The sequence below is a fragment of the Saimiri boliviensis genome, chromosome 14 (assembly GCF_048565385.1).
Source record: "Saimiri boliviensis isolate mSaiBol1 chromosome 14, mSaiBol1.pri, whole genome shotgun sequence".
NCBI lineage: Eukaryota > Metazoa > Chordata > Mammalia > Primates > Cebidae > Saimiri > Saimiri boliviensis.
In genome coordinates, this window is record NC_133462.1 from 31703334 (window position 1) to 31719643 (window position 16310).

At 45.5% G+C, this 16310-nt stretch overlaps 1 protein-coding gene and 1 long non-coding RNA gene across 4 annotated transcripts in view; one reads left to right on the forward strand and one right to left on the reverse strand.

Annotated features, from left to right (window-relative positions):
* The window catches only part of LOC141581019 (uncharacterized), a 96831-nt gene that overhangs the window by 67668 nt on the left and 12853 nt on the right, over positions 1–16310 (forward strand). The window contains exon 3 of the long non-coding RNA XR_012513422.1: positions 1–2127. This is a non-coding gene — a long non-coding RNA (uncharacterized LOC141581019). The remainder of the gene's footprint in view (positions 2128–16310) is intronic.
* The window catches only part of CYP4F12 (cytochrome P450 family 4 subfamily F member 12), an 18845-nt gene continuing 3955 nt past the window's right edge, over positions 1421–16310 (reverse strand). Inside the window, exons 5-12 of one of the 3 annotated variants that reach the window (XM_003942245.4) lie at positions 14696–14817; positions 13507–13777; positions 12599–12665; positions 12275–12404; positions 2461–2594; positions 2306–2370; positions 2039–2121; positions 1421–1660 (exon numbers count right to left, since the gene is read on the reverse strand). In XM_003942245.4, coding sequence (XP_003942294.3) covers positions 1483–1660; positions 2039–2121; positions 2306–2370; positions 2461–2594; positions 12275–12404; positions 12599–12665; positions 13507–13777; positions 14696–14817 — 1050 coding nt within the window. In that variant the 3' untranslated portion in view covers positions 1421–1482. Of the gene's footprint in view, positions 1661–2038; positions 2122–2305; positions 11571–12274; positions 12405–12598; positions 12666–13506; positions 13778–14695; positions 14818–16310 lie in introns of those variants that run through there. The other 2 variants (XM_074384468.1, XM_074384469.1) reach the window with 2 other exon arrangements.

Below are 16310 nucleotides of genomic sequence, written 5' to 3' on the forward strand. Positions count from 1 at the left end.
GAATGCTGATATTCCCTGTAGAGAGGGATTGCGGCTCTACCCCTCATGCAAGCCTGAACCTGGAGGGTACTGCTCTTACAGGATGCAGTCACTCTGAAGTATTCCAGAGGGAGTGTCTACACGTATAGCCATGCCAAGCTCTCAGGGAAGAAGCCCTTCATGGCCCCAGAACTGCCTGACTGTTGAAGTAGGTCTGCAGACTTTTCCCCTACTGAACCCAGCACAGCACCTGTGCCTCTGTGAAAGAAACTTTTCATACGCAGAAAGTTCTGGGATGCAAGGTCTGCCATCTGAATATTTTATCCGATGGGGTGCTCTGTTGATATGGTGCACTCCCCTTTCCCCTAGGATTAGGTGTCCCTGAGGGCCAGCCTACTATGAAGGTAGTAGCTCCTCTGGGTCTAGCCACCCAGTGGGGTGGCCACAATCCATGCTGGTGCTGGAGAATGTCTGCAAGGGACCAATGATGTAACAGATCCTCGAGACTCCCAGCAGTGGGTACCAGCACCAGCTCTGGTGGGGGAAGAAGGGGAGCGATGTGGATTCTGTGAGATTGCTCGGTTATAAATAGCCTTAGTGTGTTGGCTTTCTCAAATGCCAGGTGTGGTAGTAACAAACTGGTCATGTGGACACACTCGGAACTTCCTGATTAACCAGGTTGATGCAGGCAATGGTGATAGCTGAGGTCACGCCCAATTTTTGTCCTTCCTGCTTCCTGTTAATTGTGCTTGCAAGCAGATGCTATAATAGATTCCATCAACTTGCCCACAGCCAGGAGGTGGCGCTTGCAAAAGAGCAGCAGCTGTGGTGGTAGCAGTGGAATTTGCGCCTGTCTTAGGTTACCCAGGAGAGGTGCTCTGGTGTCTCAGGCAGTGGGTGGGGCCATAGGGATCCCCAAAGTTTCTGTCCTATGTGTTAATATACCAGGTGAGAGTGCTCAGTCAGGCAAGTGGGTGCCCTGGCTCTCCACATCGGGACAAAAGCAGTAGCCCCACTGGGGATCAGAGACTGGCTGCAGAGATAATGGTCCAGGGAGGATCACAGCTGCCTCCACTTCACAGAAGAGTCTGTATGGGGAATAGGGAGTAGCAGGTGGCAGTAAGCCCCACCCCGCTCCTACACTTTTGGCAAGACAGGTCTTGCACCCACAGCATTCCACCAGCAGCGGTTAGCTAAGTTCCAGGCAGTCTGTGCTCAGAACTCAAACGTGCCCCAGGCCATAAGCCTCCGCTGAGGTGCCAGGATCTGCAGCTTTCAGGCCACACCTCTCCGGGTTTGCGCACTAAGCACAGATACAAAACTCCTGTGCAGAGCCAGTATCCGCAGCTGTCAGGCCGCACCTAACCCACCGAGGTTAGGCCCCTTCCCTGAGGCCTCCCAGTCCCCAAGAGCCCCCTGAAGGCTGTCAGCGAGGCCCACGCAGAGGTGACCGAAGCGTTTTATTCCGGAGAAGCTGCACAGGCAGGTGGATGGGTCAGAGAGTCATTGCAAGCCCGCATTCAGGGGCTCCACACGCAGCCAAAGCCCCCCCTCCGCGCGCATGATCAGCTCCGGCTTCCTGCGGGGCTCCCTGTGATCCGGCCGGAAGCGGAAGTGCAGCAGCGTCAGCGCCAGAACCGCCTTCATCTCCGCCATGGCGAACGCCTGCCCGATGCAGTTCCTGCGGGCGGGAGTTGGGACTGTGACTTCACCCACGACCCGCATTTGGGCCCCATCACGCCAGGAACCTGGTCCGGGACCCCCAACCGCACCCAGATCGGCCGGAGAGATAGAAAGGGGCTGAGCGTGCCTGGGACCCCCGTGTGGGCTGCACGTTCCCGGAGCCTGGGCCAGACTCCAGCTCCCAGCTCAGAGCAGCAGATGGAGGAGGGGATTCTGAGCACTCCGCGGAACCCCTAGGATCTACTATGGACGTTTTGCCATAAACTGTGAAGGAATGGAGGGAAGGAGACCTGGAACTGGGACCACCTGCAACATTCTCCTTTTTGACCCCCGCACCCATCACCCCATCCACATACCAGACACAGGCGGCCCTTACCTGGACCCTGCGGAGAAGGGAATAAAAGCCAGAGGTGACCTCTCCTTGCTGTTCTCTGGATCGAAGCGGAAGGGGTCGTAGACCTGCAGGTGAGACCAAAAAGGTTTGCTGGGTGGGGTCTCCCAGGATCGGCGGCCTTGGAGAGACAGTTGTGTGTGTGTTGGGGCAAGGTGATTTTCCTGATCAAACCCTGACCCCTCCCCTAAGAACCTTGGAATTGAGGAAAAAAGAGAGCAGGGAGTCGGGGGAGGATGGGGAAGGCAGCACCTCAGGATCCGGCCACACACTTGGGTTGTGATGGATTCCTATAATATTGATGACGCAGATAATGTCTGTGGGAGAGAAGGGGGCAGTCAGGATGAGGGCTGTCTGAGGGGCCCGTCCTCCTATGCGGGGACTCGTCCCCCTGAGGCTGTGGGCACCTTTGGGGATGACTCGGCCATCTGGGAGAACAATGTCCTGGGCGCAGCGTCGGGAGATGAACGGAGCTGGGGGATGCAAACGCAGGCTCTCCTTCAGGCACATGGTCAGGAAGGACAGCTGGGCCAGGTCGTCCCTAAAGAAACACCCCAGCCCCAATCGTTATGAAGGGAGCAAAGACACAACTCTCCAGCTTCTCTGTTTGCAAGTGAGCCCTTTTCTATCACAAAATAAACTCCGTGGGGATAAAACATTTGAGAATTTTAAAAAGCAGAAAACAATTAGAGAAGCAAAGAATTAGAAAAGTACCAGAGAAAATTTAGCCACGTAGTTAAAAAATATATACTCTGAGGAAAACACCCAGAAGCCCGCGGTAAAAAATTAACAAATTTGCATAAAAATAAATACTGTCTATGGCAAGAAAACAAACTCAAATGCAAATGAAGAGGAAACAGAATACCAAGATGCAATGTTTTGCTCTTATTTAGCATGATACTAGAGGTACCAGCAAGTACAGTTAGGCAAGGAAGAAAAAAAAAGTCATGCAATTTGAAATGTGGGAGTAAATGTATCATTTTGGCAGACAGTGATTTTATGCTTAGAAAACACTCGAGACCCCACTGGAAAACGTTGATAAACATTTAAGATCCAGTAAGTCGTTGCTTAATGTTTCTTCTTTTGCAGTAGCTATTTAAAATTTTAATACCGTCTATACTTACCTGGTTCAAAATTTGAAAACCGTAAAACATAATCCAGTCCTATGGCTGAATGCCTGCTGCCTCTCCCCACATGTTGCCCAGGTTATTATTAATGTATCCTTCCTGGCCTAATTTTTAGCATTTAAAAAAATTATATAGGAGCACACCATCTATTACACACACTATTCTGTATCTTTTTTTTTTTTTTTTTTTTTTAAGACAGAGTCTTGCTCTATTCCCCAGGCTAGAGTGCAGTGGCGCAATCTCTGCTCACTGCAATCTCTGTCTCCCAGTTCAAATGATTCTCCTACCTCAGCCTCCCAAGTAGCTGGGACTACAGGCATGCACCACCACACCCAGCTAATATTTATATTTTTAGTAGAGACAGGGTTTCACCATGTTGGTCAGGCTGGTCTTGAACTCCTGATCTCAAGTAATCTGCCTGCCTTGGCCTCCCAAAGTACTGGGATTACAAGCATGAGCCCCCGAACCTGGCCTCTATCTTTTCTCATTTAACAGTTTATCACTTTTTCATAGCCCCTGGGACTTATATCAAAATAAGTTTATGCCAACTCTGGAACTATGAAATAATTTTCTCCTGGTTTCTGCAACAGCTTTTAGGACTCTTTTAGGGAAAAAAAAAGATTTATCTGAACATTATCTTGTCATAAGACATGAAAACCAGGTTCAGTTGTCTTTTTTCCAGAAGGCTTTCCAGTTGTCCCAAGAGCTTTTACTTAATTATCTGTATTTTTTCCCTTGATACACAACACTGTCTTTAGCATGTACTTTGTTCATTGGGCACAGAATTCATATGCATAAATCATTAGTTTTACCATGTAGAAATAACCAACAACTGAAAAGATATAAAAGATGCTATTCATAATAATATAAAATACCTGGATTAAACCTAAAAAGATAAATGAAATCTCTGTATTTCGTTATAATTTTCCCTAAATCCAAATAAAAGATACACTTTACCATAGCAGCAATTGTTTGTAAGGGTTGATTTAACAACAACAAAAAAAGTCATTCCACCAGATACTAAAACCTGTTGGAGGCTGGGCGCGGTGGCTCACGCGTGTAATCCTAGCACTTTGGGAGGCCGAGGTGGATGGATCACCTGAGGTCAGGAGTTCAAGACCAGCCTGGCCATCATGGGGAAACCCATCTTTAAAAAACATATAAATAAATAAATAAAACCTGTTGGAAAGTCACAGTATTAGAAGGCCAAGGTGGGTGGATCACTTGATGTCAGGAGTTCCAGACCATCCTGATCAACATGGTGAAACCTGGTCTCTACTAAAAATACAAAAATTAGCTGGGCGTGGTGGCAGGTGCCTGTAATCCCAGCTTCTCAGGAGACTGTGGCAGGAGAATCGCTTGAACCTGGGAGGCGGAGGTTTCAGTAGGCCGAGATGGCACCACCACACTCCAGCCTGGGTAATATAGCTAGACTCCATCTCAAATAAGGAATAAAGAAAAAAAGTAAGTCACAGTAATCATAAAAAAAAAAAAAAAAAAGACCCATTCAAAAGACTAAAAAAGTCAGAGACAGACATGTGAGTAAGTGAAAACTTAACCATGTGCTGAAGGAAGCCTCACAAAACTTGGAAATAGATGGGTAGTGTGACTGCAAAAGAAAATGTGGACAAATTTAACTTCATAAAAATTAACCAAAGGTACTCCCCAAAAAGTCAAAAGGCAACCTTTTGCAACAAAAGACAGAAAAAAAAAATTAATTGTAAAACACATTCTTATAAGTAAATATGAAAAAAGAACCCAAAGAAAAACCAAAAATATAAGATGACCACTCCCATAGAAAAAAAATAAATGGCTTATCAACTTAGGAAAAGGATTTTCTATCTCACTTTTATTTAGGAAAATGCTCATTAAGCCCAGGCGCGGTGGCTCACGCCTGTAATTCCAGCACTTTGAGAGGCCAAGGTGGGCACATCACGAGGTCAGGAGTTCAAGACCAGTGTGACCAACATGGTGAAACCCCATCTCTACTAAAAATACAAAAAAATAGCCAAGCATGGTGGCACACATCTGTAATCCCAGCTACTCAGGAGGCTGAGGCAGGAGAATTGCTTGAACCCACGAGGTGGAGGTTGCAGTGAGCTGAGATCGAGCCACTGCACTCCAGCCTGGGTGACAGAGTTAGACTCCATCTCAAAAAAAAAAAGCTCATTAAAAGATGAAATACGAAGATTGACAAAAATTTAAAATTTAATGATATAATAATACTATTGGCAAATTTGTGGGAAAGCTTGTGCCATCAAACTCAGCTAATATAGGAATGGATTTGCAATGATTATTACAATTGTAGAATGCAAATTGTCTTTGATTCAGCAATTGCGCTTTTGGGAATGTGTCCTGCAGATATGAGCTTACATATATGAGCAATGGTCACATGTGCCGATTGCACAGGTTTAATTTAGCAAAAGGATGAAACAAGCCAAATATACATGGATGGGGAGATATTTAGATCAACATTCACACAATGGAATACTATACAGCTACATAAAAGGAGAAAATAAGGATCATTAGTCCTGCTACACAATACGGGCTGGAATCAGTACAGAAACTCTGGAAGGTAAATTGGCCATATCTACAATGACTGGAATTATTTACACAAGTGACTTCAGAAAAGGTATGGTCCAAATAAAACATGGAATGCCATTCAGCACTCAGAAAAAATAGCTGTTAGACACGCAGTTGAGTGGAAAAAACATGTTCTAAAATGTCCATATGTGTCAATACCATAGGGCACAAAATATATGGAATATATAAAGAGATAGATGATAGAAAGATATGTAGATAGATGGATAAACAGACAGACAGATAGATGACAAGTCAGCATCTCCACAGGCCCCCTTCGAGAAAGGGAGGGGATTAGGTGGGGTGGCAGGAATGTCAAGGATAACCCGTGTCTTCTCTGTAATGACTCATTGAGTGCAAGAAGAACCCATTCTCATCATTGTGTAATTCAAAACTCATTTTCCATGTGGCATATATACAAAACGAATGCTATTCAGCCTTAAAACGGAATAAAATTCTTTCATTTGTGACAAGGAAGAACCTGAAGGACATTATGCTAAGTGAAATGAGCCAGGCACAAGAAGGCAAATAGTACGCAACCTTAATTGCCTGTGAGATCTGAAATAGTTAACACAGAAATCTTAGAAACAGAGACCAGAATAGTAATTACCAGAGGAGGGAAGAAGAAAGAACAGAAAGATGTTGGTCAAAGGGTACAAGTTTCTGTTAGACAGGAGGAATAAGTTTTGAGATCTATTGATGGTGACTATAGTTAATAATATAATTCAAAATTGCTAAGAGTAAATTTCAGGTGTTCTCACCATAAATATGGTGAGTATGTGAGATGATGTGTATGTTTACTGGAATTAATCATTCCACATTGTATACATGTAACATCACATTGTACCCCATAAATATATATAATTAACATTTGTGAATTAAAAGTAAAAATAAACTTATTTTCCAAAACTTATAATTTGAGAAAAAGGAAAGATCTTGGCTGGGTGTGGTGGCTCATGCTTGTAATCCCAGCACTTTGGGAGGCTGAGGCAGGTGGATCATGAGGTCAGGAGTTCGCGACCAGCCTGGCCAACACAGTGGAACCCCGTCTCTACTAAAAATATAAAAATTAGCTGGGCGTGGTGACAGGTCCCTGTAATCCCACCTACTTAGGAGGCTGAAGCAGAAGAATCGCTTGAACAAGGCAGAGGTTGCAGTGAGCTGGATCGTGCCACTGCACTCCAGCCTAGGCAACAGAGCTAGACTCCCATCTCAAAAAGAAAAAGAAAAAAGAAAGATCTCGAAAGATATATTGTTAATGTGCAGATCTGTGTCACTTTATTTCTTTTTATTTCAATAGCATTTGGGGTACAAGTGGTTTGGTTACATGGATAAATTCTATAGTGGTGAATTCTGAGATTTTAGTGCACCCATCACCTGAGCAGTGTATCCTATTCCCAATATGTAGTCTTTTCTCTCTTACCCACCTCCCAGCCTCGCTCCCTGAGCCTCGAAAGCTCATTATATCACTCAAAAACATATGGTATTTGGTTTTCCATTCCTTAGTTACTTCACTGAGAATAATGCCCTCCAGCCCCATCCAAGTTGCTGCAAAAGACATTATTTCATTCCTTTTTATGGCTGAGTAGTTCCATGGTGTATTTATGCCACGTTTTCTTTATGCACTCATTGGTTGATGGGCACTTAGGTTGGTTCCATATCTTTACAAATGTGAATTGTGCTACTACAAGCATGCGTGTGCATGTGTCTTTTTCATATAATGACTTCTTTTCCTTTGGGTGGCCTAGTAGTGAGATTGCTGGATGGAATGGTAGATCTACTTTTTGCTCTCTAAGGAAACTCCTTACTGCTTTCCACAGAGGTTGTGTAATTTACATTCCCACTGGCAGTGTATGAGCATTCACTTTTTACCACATCCACACCAGCATCTATTGTTTTTTAACTTTTTAATTATGGCCATTCTTCTAGAAATAAGGTGGTGTCTCATTGTGGTTTTAATTTGCATTTCCCTGATGATTAGTGATGTTCAGCATTTTTTTCATATGTTTTCTGGCTGTTCACGTATCTTCTTTTTAGAATTGTCTATTGGTGTCCTCTAGCCACTTTTTGATTGAATTAACTGTTTTTTTCTTGCTGATTTGTTTGAATTCCTTGTAGATTCTGGATACTAGCCATTTGTCAGATGCATAGTTCACAGATATTTTCCCCCACTCTGTAGGTTGTCTGTTTACTCTGCTATTACATATATGTATACACATATACATGTATATATATGTATATGCATATATATATATAGGCTGAGCAGAAACTTTTTAGTTTCATTAAGTCCCACTGATTTATTTTTGTTTTTGTTGTGTTTGCTTTTTGTGGTCTTAGTCATTAATTCTTTGCCTAGGCCAATGTCCAGAGGAGTTTTTCAAGGTTATCTTATAGAATATTTATGGTTTCATGTCTTAGAGTTAAGTCTTTGATTTTTGTACAAGGTGAGAGATGGGGATCCAGTTTTATTTTTCTTCATGTGGCTATCCAGTTTTCCCAGCACCATTTGTTGAATAGGTGTCCTCTTCTCAGTTTATGTTTTTGTATGCTCTGTCAAAGATCAGTTGGCTGTAAGTATTTGTGTTTATTTCTGGGTCCTCTATTCTGTCCCATTGGTCTAAGTGCCTGCTTTTATGCCAGTACCATGCTGTTTTGGTAACTGTAGCCTTGTAATATAATTTGAAGTCAGGTAATGTGATGCCTACAGATTTTTTCTTTTTGCTTGATATTGCTTTAGCTACACAGGCTCTTTTTTGGTTCCATATGAATTTTAGAATTGCTTTTCCTAGTTCTGTGAAAAATAAAGCGTTTTAATAGGCACTGCATTAAATCTGTAGATTGCTTTGTACAGCATGATCATTTTCACATTATTGATTCCTTCAATCCATGAACATGGGATGTGTTTCCATTGGTTTGTGTCATCTGTGGTTTCATCCAGCACTGTTTTGTAGTTCTCCTTGTACAGACTTTTAACCTCCTTGGTTAAGTATATTCTTAGGTTTTTTTTTTTTTTTTTCTTTTGAAAACTGTTTTTGTTTTGTTTTGTTTTTTGTTTTTTGCCCTTGTGAGAGTCAGAGGGTGGTTCTCAGGTCATCGAGGTAATGTTTCAGAGGTTAATATAACTGTCTCTGCCTCACAGAAGAGTTTGCAAAGGGAGTGGAAAGTAGCAGGTGGCAGTAAGCCTCATCCACCTCCCATGCAGTTGGCACAAGGCAGGTCTCACACCTGCAGTGTTCCACTCATAGCACTGGATTTAGATTCAGGCAGTCTGTGCACAGAACTCAGACCTGCCCCAGGCCATAAGCATTCCCGCAGAAATAGCAATGCTTTCAGGCCATGCCTTTTTGTCCCTGTCCAAGGCCAGGCACCCAGCTCCTGCACTCCCATCTGCAGCACACTTCCTGCTTGCCCCCTGGGTTCTGGTCAAGGGAGTTCATCCCCACTTGAGTTATATCAAGAAATACAGTTGGGCACTTCATTCAACCTGTGATCCCTGCCTGAGCTAGTTGTCTGATGTCCCCAAAGACCCCTGTGAGATGCAATAAGGAATGGCTTCTCTCAGTCCATGCTGGAGATTGGGAATGACTGCAAGGCATTTCCTGCTGCTGCTTCTACTTTGGTATTTCTCACCATTCCCTAAATCAGTTCAAGCCCTGGGTAGAGTTAAGGCCTTCCCCTGTGGCCTGGATATTCAGATTCCTCAGCAAAGATGTGTACCCATGCTGGAGGCAGTCTCTCCCCCTCTCACACTCTGGAGATTTACAGTTTTTCACCTGTCTCACACAGTAGGCTGCAGCCTGGGGCTTCTTTCAAAGGATCTGTAGATTCTTTTGGTTTTCCTGTTGAGTCCCTGTGTTTTTTCTTGGGAAAAGAAAGTCCACAGTGTGAATCTCTTTTTTTTTTTTTTTTTTTTTGAGACGGAGTTTCGCTCTTGTTACCCAGGCTGGAGTGCAATGGCGCGATCTCGGCTCACCGCAACCTCCGCCTCCTGGGTTCAGGCAATTCTCCTGCCTCAGCTTCCTGAGTAGCTGGGTTTACAGGCACGCGCCACCATGCCCAGCTGATTTTTTTTAATTTTTAGTAGAGACGGGGTTTCACCATGTTGACCAGGATGGTCTCGATCTCTTGACCTCGTGATCCACCCGGCTCGGCCTCCCAAAGTGCTGGGATTACAGGCTTGAGCCACCGCGCCCGGCCACAGTGTGAATCTCTACACACTATTCTGTCCTGCCACGTGTGAGAGGCACACTGACACTGCCTCCGATCCACCATCTTGGGAAAAAATACTGTGTCTATGTTATACACTCTTATTTGTATAGAAAAAGTCTGTGTTCATATAAAGTAGACATCAGGATGGCCATTTTCTGGAGGGACACACAGTAAACCATTGATAGTAGAAATCACTAGGATGAGACTTAAGGAAGCTCATTTTTATACATTTTTTGGACAGTTTCTTTAAAAAGTACATAATGTTGCTTGATGTTTTGGTTTTTAAAAGCATAAAAATGTGTTGCTACCTTTTAGGACTGCTGTTCTGAGCAAAGGCTTGGACAGGGGGACACTGCCTCCAAAACACCTGCCCAGTCCTTTACCTCCTCTCCCCAGCCTCTGGCCTGGCTCAGGTCTCAGAATGTCTTCTCTGGGACTTCATTCTACAGCTGGTTCTCCCTCCACAGTACCCCTAAAAAGATCTTTCTGACGCCCAGATCTGACCTATACCTCCCCTGCTCAGCCACTTGTTACGGCTCCCCGTTGCCTTTGGGTTGAAATGGAAGCCATTACCGTTTTCCCATGTCTTCTACAGCCAGACCCTTCTTTCACCTCCATTATTATTGTATCATCATAACTCAGTTTCTTCCTCTCTCATTATCTCTCTCCTCCTCTCTTCATCTTGCTCTCGCTCACTTTCCCTCCCTCTTACTTCTTTCTCCCTTTATAACCATCTCCTTCGCCCCATGCCCAAAATCCTTCTCTCTTTCCCTCCTCTCTCTCTCCCACCCCTCCTTTCTGTATCTTTGCCCAGGCTGTCTCTTTGGCCTAGAGCACTACTGCATTCAAACATCCACTGATCACCACTCAGTTTCAGTTGAGGTGCTTTATTATTTCGGTTTTTTACTTTTTTAAAGATGGGTTCTTTCAATATTGTCCAGGTATATCTTTTTTTTTTTTTTTTTTTTTTTTTCCCCTAATGGAGTCTCACTCTTATTGAGTTGCCAGGCTGTATTGCAATGGCACAATCTCCGCTGACTGCAGCCTCCACCTCCCAGGTTCAAGCAGTTCTCCTGCCTCAGCCTCCGGAGTAGCTGGAACTACAGGTGCACACCACGACACCCAGGTAATTTTTGTATTTTTAGTAGAGACAGAATTTTACCATGTTGGCCAGGATGGTCTTGATCTCTTGATCTCATGATCTGCCCACCTTAGCCTTTCAAAGTGCTAGGATTACAGGTGTGAGCCACCACACCTGGCCCCTAGGTTCATCTTAAACCTGAACTCAAGTGACTCTCCCACTTCAGCCTCCTTAGTACTTGGTATCACCGGCACCAGCCACCACACCTGGCTTGAAACACTTTCCATACTGCCAGCCATGTTTCTCTTGCTCTCAACTCTGTCCTTGCCCATGTGAACTGGGAATGTCCTGCCCTGGGACTGTTCCCACTAGGCTGGGAGTACCTGGAAAACACATCCCTGGGCAGGGTTCTTTCCAGGTCTCCAGAGCACAGAAAGGTGATGGGAACCGAAGTGGCATTGGAAAGGCATGTGGAAGAGTTTGCTGAATGAAGACTGGGTGGATGAATGATGCAGGTGTCCTAGACAAAAGATAGATGACTTTTACCCCCAGGTCTCTCTTATGAATCCTTGGACTGGACTGGAGGGCAGGAAACAGGGAATAGAAGAGCAAACATTGAGGAAGTAAAGATCTTGAAAAACATGATAATTCAGACAAAAGAAAGGAGTGAAAGGAAAATTCATTGACTGAATGTGTCTAGTTGTCACCATCTGCTTTCATATATTGTCACTAAATCTCTCAACAGGCTAGGTCTTTCTGTCCCAAAAGCCTGAAAACATTCCCCTGTTAGCCAGGCTGGATACCAGGTTGTGCCTCTGGGCTCTGCTCCTAGTGCTAGTAAGCAATAATGGAAGAATTGACAAAAACAACTTCCCCCCTCCTCACCTGAGCAAACAGCCAAGAAGTGAGGACGTTTGAAAAAAAATATTTCTGGGAGAAAAGAGAGTGGAGGGGAAGTTCATTTGCTGAACATACGCTAAGTGGCATTATCTGTCCTCACATATTGTCACCAATTCTCTGAGCATTCCTGCTCTTTCAGTCCTAAAGTCCTGCAACCTTTCCCCTGACAGTTGGGCTGTGTATCAAGCCCTGCCTGTGGTCCTCTGTTCCTATACCCACTAAGCAATAGTGGCAGAATCAACAAAAACAATTCCTCCTCCCCTCCCCACTTGGGGAGCAGAGCCAATGAGGAGCTCAGGAACAGCCACCAGCACCTGCACTCACCACTCAATCTCTTTAGGCTCACGGTCCTTCAGAAGCTCCTGCACCTCCTGCCGGCAGCGCTCCTGGTATTCTGGGTGCCTCGCGAGGTTGTACAGGACCCAGGAGAGGCCACTGGCCGTGGTGTCATGGCCTGAGGGGAAGCAAGGCAGGCTTGGGTCTCCAGGCTGCTTCAGCACCAGAGGGTGGACAGCGCCCACATATTGAAACCCTCAGGAGGATGGAGGGGGGAAGATGGGCAGAATGGTGTGATCCACGGTCCACCCACCAGGTTCCTGAGACAGAGGAACCTCTGTCTCCACTGTAGTCCCACACTGGGATCCTCACCTGCAAACATGAAGGTGTCAGCCTCTGCTCTTATATCCTCATCTGACAATGGCTTCCCATCTTCATCCTGAAGAGAAAGTAAGATAGACAGACAGACAGACAGACAGACAGACACACACACACACACACACACACACACACACACACACACTACTATCTCTCAGACCCCCGAGTCTAATCTAAGACAATCTCTGACAATCCGATCTTCTTCCGGAAACTCAAACCCACTCTTTACTTCTAGATCTCTCCTGGTCACCGTCACTAGAGCTCCCACTCCAAGGGCTTCCCCCCAGCCCCTTTGCCTCCTCTTTGGTCCCTGGCAGCAGGAATTGATGGCTCTTGAACACTTTCATATTTCTGCATAATGCAGACTTTCAGAAAGAAAGATACTGGCAACCTAGGGTAAGGATGTTTAAATGGCAATTTGCCTTGGAGTTTAGAAATTATGTATTGCTTGAAAGATACTTGCTCACATTCTAGAGTGGCAAACTCAGAGAATCTTATCTTTCCAGAAGATGTTTGGGTTACAAAACTATAGAAATTGCCATCTCACTGGAGAGGAGTAGTTTATACTCCAGAACAAAGCGTTCTCTCTCTATCTCTCGCTCACTCTGTCTCTGTCTCTGTGTCTCTTTCTCTCTCTCTCTCTCTCTGTGTGTGTGTGTGTGTGTGTGTAACTTAGTAACTTGTACGTTGAGTAAAATCTTAGGCTCTTCACAGTTTCAGAATTAGCAGTTCCCTGCAGGCTGCATTCAACAGGGTCATCTCTAAAAGCTATCTGTGACCTTCCCTTTCTCAAGCATCGTCATGGTTCCCAGTGCCCTTTGGATCAAGTCCAATTTATTTCATCTGACATTTGACATCAAGCTCCATTCTATCACTTTAATTCAGATCGTAGAGAAACCCACCTTGCTCAGCAGAAGCACATCAATGAAGTCTAGAGTCTTGGACTTGGCCTTGTCCTTGAGGAAGTCATCAATATCCTGAGTGGGGAGGGTGCGGCGCCGCTCCTGGATGACGGCGTCTGTGAAGTCGTGCACCAGGCGGCAGGCCCTGCGGAAGCGCCGCCCATCGTGGGTGAGATAATACAGGAAGTCCATGTGCTGGAGGAGATGCTGGGTCCTTTTTTCTACAAGGCCACTGAGCTCCAAGATGGTGGCAATATATTCACTGGACCTCCTGCAGGCCGAGGATGGAAAGGGAGGCAACAGTTGAACATATGCAAAGCTTTTGCAACTCCCGCCTCCAGCAGCCAGAAGCTACCACCTATCAGGAAACTCAATATCTAGAAGCAGATCATCCTAGAGATACACATAGTGGGTATCAGTCATAAGATTGACTCTCTAGACTCTTCCCTCCCTGCACCCTTTTCTGAGAGCTGTCTTCATGCACCCAGGCACCCAGAGCATAGGCTGGGCACCACGTTTCTCTCCTCTGTCTCCCAGACAGTGTCCAGTACTGATCATTTTCCAACACTGTCCACACAACTCAGACTTCGTCCCCTTCCAATTCATCCCTGCTCCAGCCCCACCATAACCAACTCTCTCTCTGTCTCTCTCTCTGTCTTCCCCCCACCTTCCACCCTGTCATCCCAGCACTTTGGGAAGCCAAGGCAGGCAGATTACCTGAGGTCAGGAGTTCAAGACCAGCCTGACCAACATGGCGAACCCCCTCTCTACTAAACATACAGAAATTAGCCAGGTGTGGTGTTGGGCTGTCAGTGTCCCACACAGCTCAGCTCTTACTTTGTAGTTCCATCATCGGCTGAAACTACAAAAGCTCTCTGGAAATCTCTTGGTAAACTTCATACCACTGTTCCTGATTTTCAGTGTCCTAAATATCTAACTCTGTCTACTTCCACAACCTCATTTCTCCTGAGTGTTGCACATGCTTGGCTCATCCTAACCTTCTTGCTGTTACTGAAACATTTCTACCCATCTGGAAAGACAACACTTTATTGCTTTCTTGACCTTCAAAGCCCCGCTATGATACAAATCCTCTCAAAAGGAACTTCTGGTTACTTTGCTCATTCCTCCCTCCCCAGCTCACTCCCTTTGGTCCATGGACTCCCATCCCAGGCCCTGGGAAGGAACTCACTCCTGACAATGGCTGTCAAAGCTGAAGATGCATTTCTGCAGACTGTCCAAGGTCATGAGGCTGATGTGCTCAAACATGTCCAGACGACTGCTGCCCTCTGAGGCCAGGCGCTGCCACTTGTCCTGGCCAGAGAAGGGAAGACAGCTAGAGCCAGACCCTGCATTCTTGGTGCCCCTCCCCAGCCCCAGACATCAGGATGGACTCCCGACAACCAGCCTCCTGGTCCTCTGCCCCAGGAACCCATTGCCAACAAGGACCAGACTTAGATGGGAGCAGAAGCTGTTGGTATTAGGAGATGAAGACCCATGGCTGGGAGTCAAGAGACCTGCATTCAAGTCTTAGCTCTGCCTCTTATGCTCTTTGTGCCCTTGGTCAACCTATTGCCCTCCTCTAGGTCCCACCTGTCAAATATTCATTAACAGTGATGACAGTCTGCTTTGGGGCCAGATAAACCAGGATAGAATCTCTGCTCCACCACTCCTAGCTCACTTATTAACTGGTTGACCTCTGTCCAGCTCCCTAATCTCTCTGACCCTCAGTTCATCATCTGCATTAGGGAAAAAATAATCATAACCTCACAGGGTTATTAAAATTAAAGTAGACAACATATATCCTGGCACTGGGACATGGCGTTTTTTCAGGCATATGGTGAGTGCCCAGTAAATGTTCGCTTTATTCATCTCCGTTGTGATAAGTTCACTTCAAAAATATCCCTGTGTTGGAAGAGGCACCCCTTCATCAGCCCTGAGCATGCTTGCTGGGTATCCCACCAGTGCAAGACCGTGATGTTCTCACTTGAGCCATGTCTCAGAGTTGTGTTTGCAGAGAACAACCTGGAGAGATAAGGCAGTGACTCCCCCTGGATTAATGTCAGGCTTGTTTCCGCTGCTATTAAGCAGATTCCCTAAGCCTCGTGCCCATTGTCTGCCATGTAGTGTAGTGCATGAGCAGGCTGCTATAGAGGCCCATCAGTGTCCCTCATGGAATTTAGATTGACTCAGAAGAAGGATACAAACCAACAAGAAGTACATGTTGCCTGTTGTGCCATGAATAATCAACTACCCTTTGTCTCTGACCCAGGAGTCTTGTGTCTTCTATTAGAATGCATGAAACAGTAACAATCTAACTTATCAGCTTGCAAATTTAAAAAACAACCTGGACACTTCACAAAATCCTGACCCCTCCAGTTCTTCACTTCTCCTTGTATTTACACCCTCTGCATAGTAATTTTTCAGCAACTCCCATTAAGAGATGGATTATGTTTTACACCCCTGTGAGTCTGTGCTGGACTTTTGACTTTCTTTGGCCAATACAATGTGGTGAAAATGATGATATAATAACTCTAATAGATCCAAGGCTGCTTGAACTTTGAAACAGTGCAGAGACACTGTCCACAGACATTGCAGCCTCCTCACAGTTTTTCAGAACCCAGTCTCTGCCATGTGAACAATAGGATGCCTTCTGGAGGCAGAAAATCACATGGGGAAAAGTCCAGGTGTCACAGCCGAGGCCATCCTAGATCAGCCTGAAGCTAGTGAAGCCCCAAACTTGCGAATGAACTGAGCCAGGATGAGCAAAGCTGCCGACCTGATCCACAGCAGCTCGTGTACCAAGA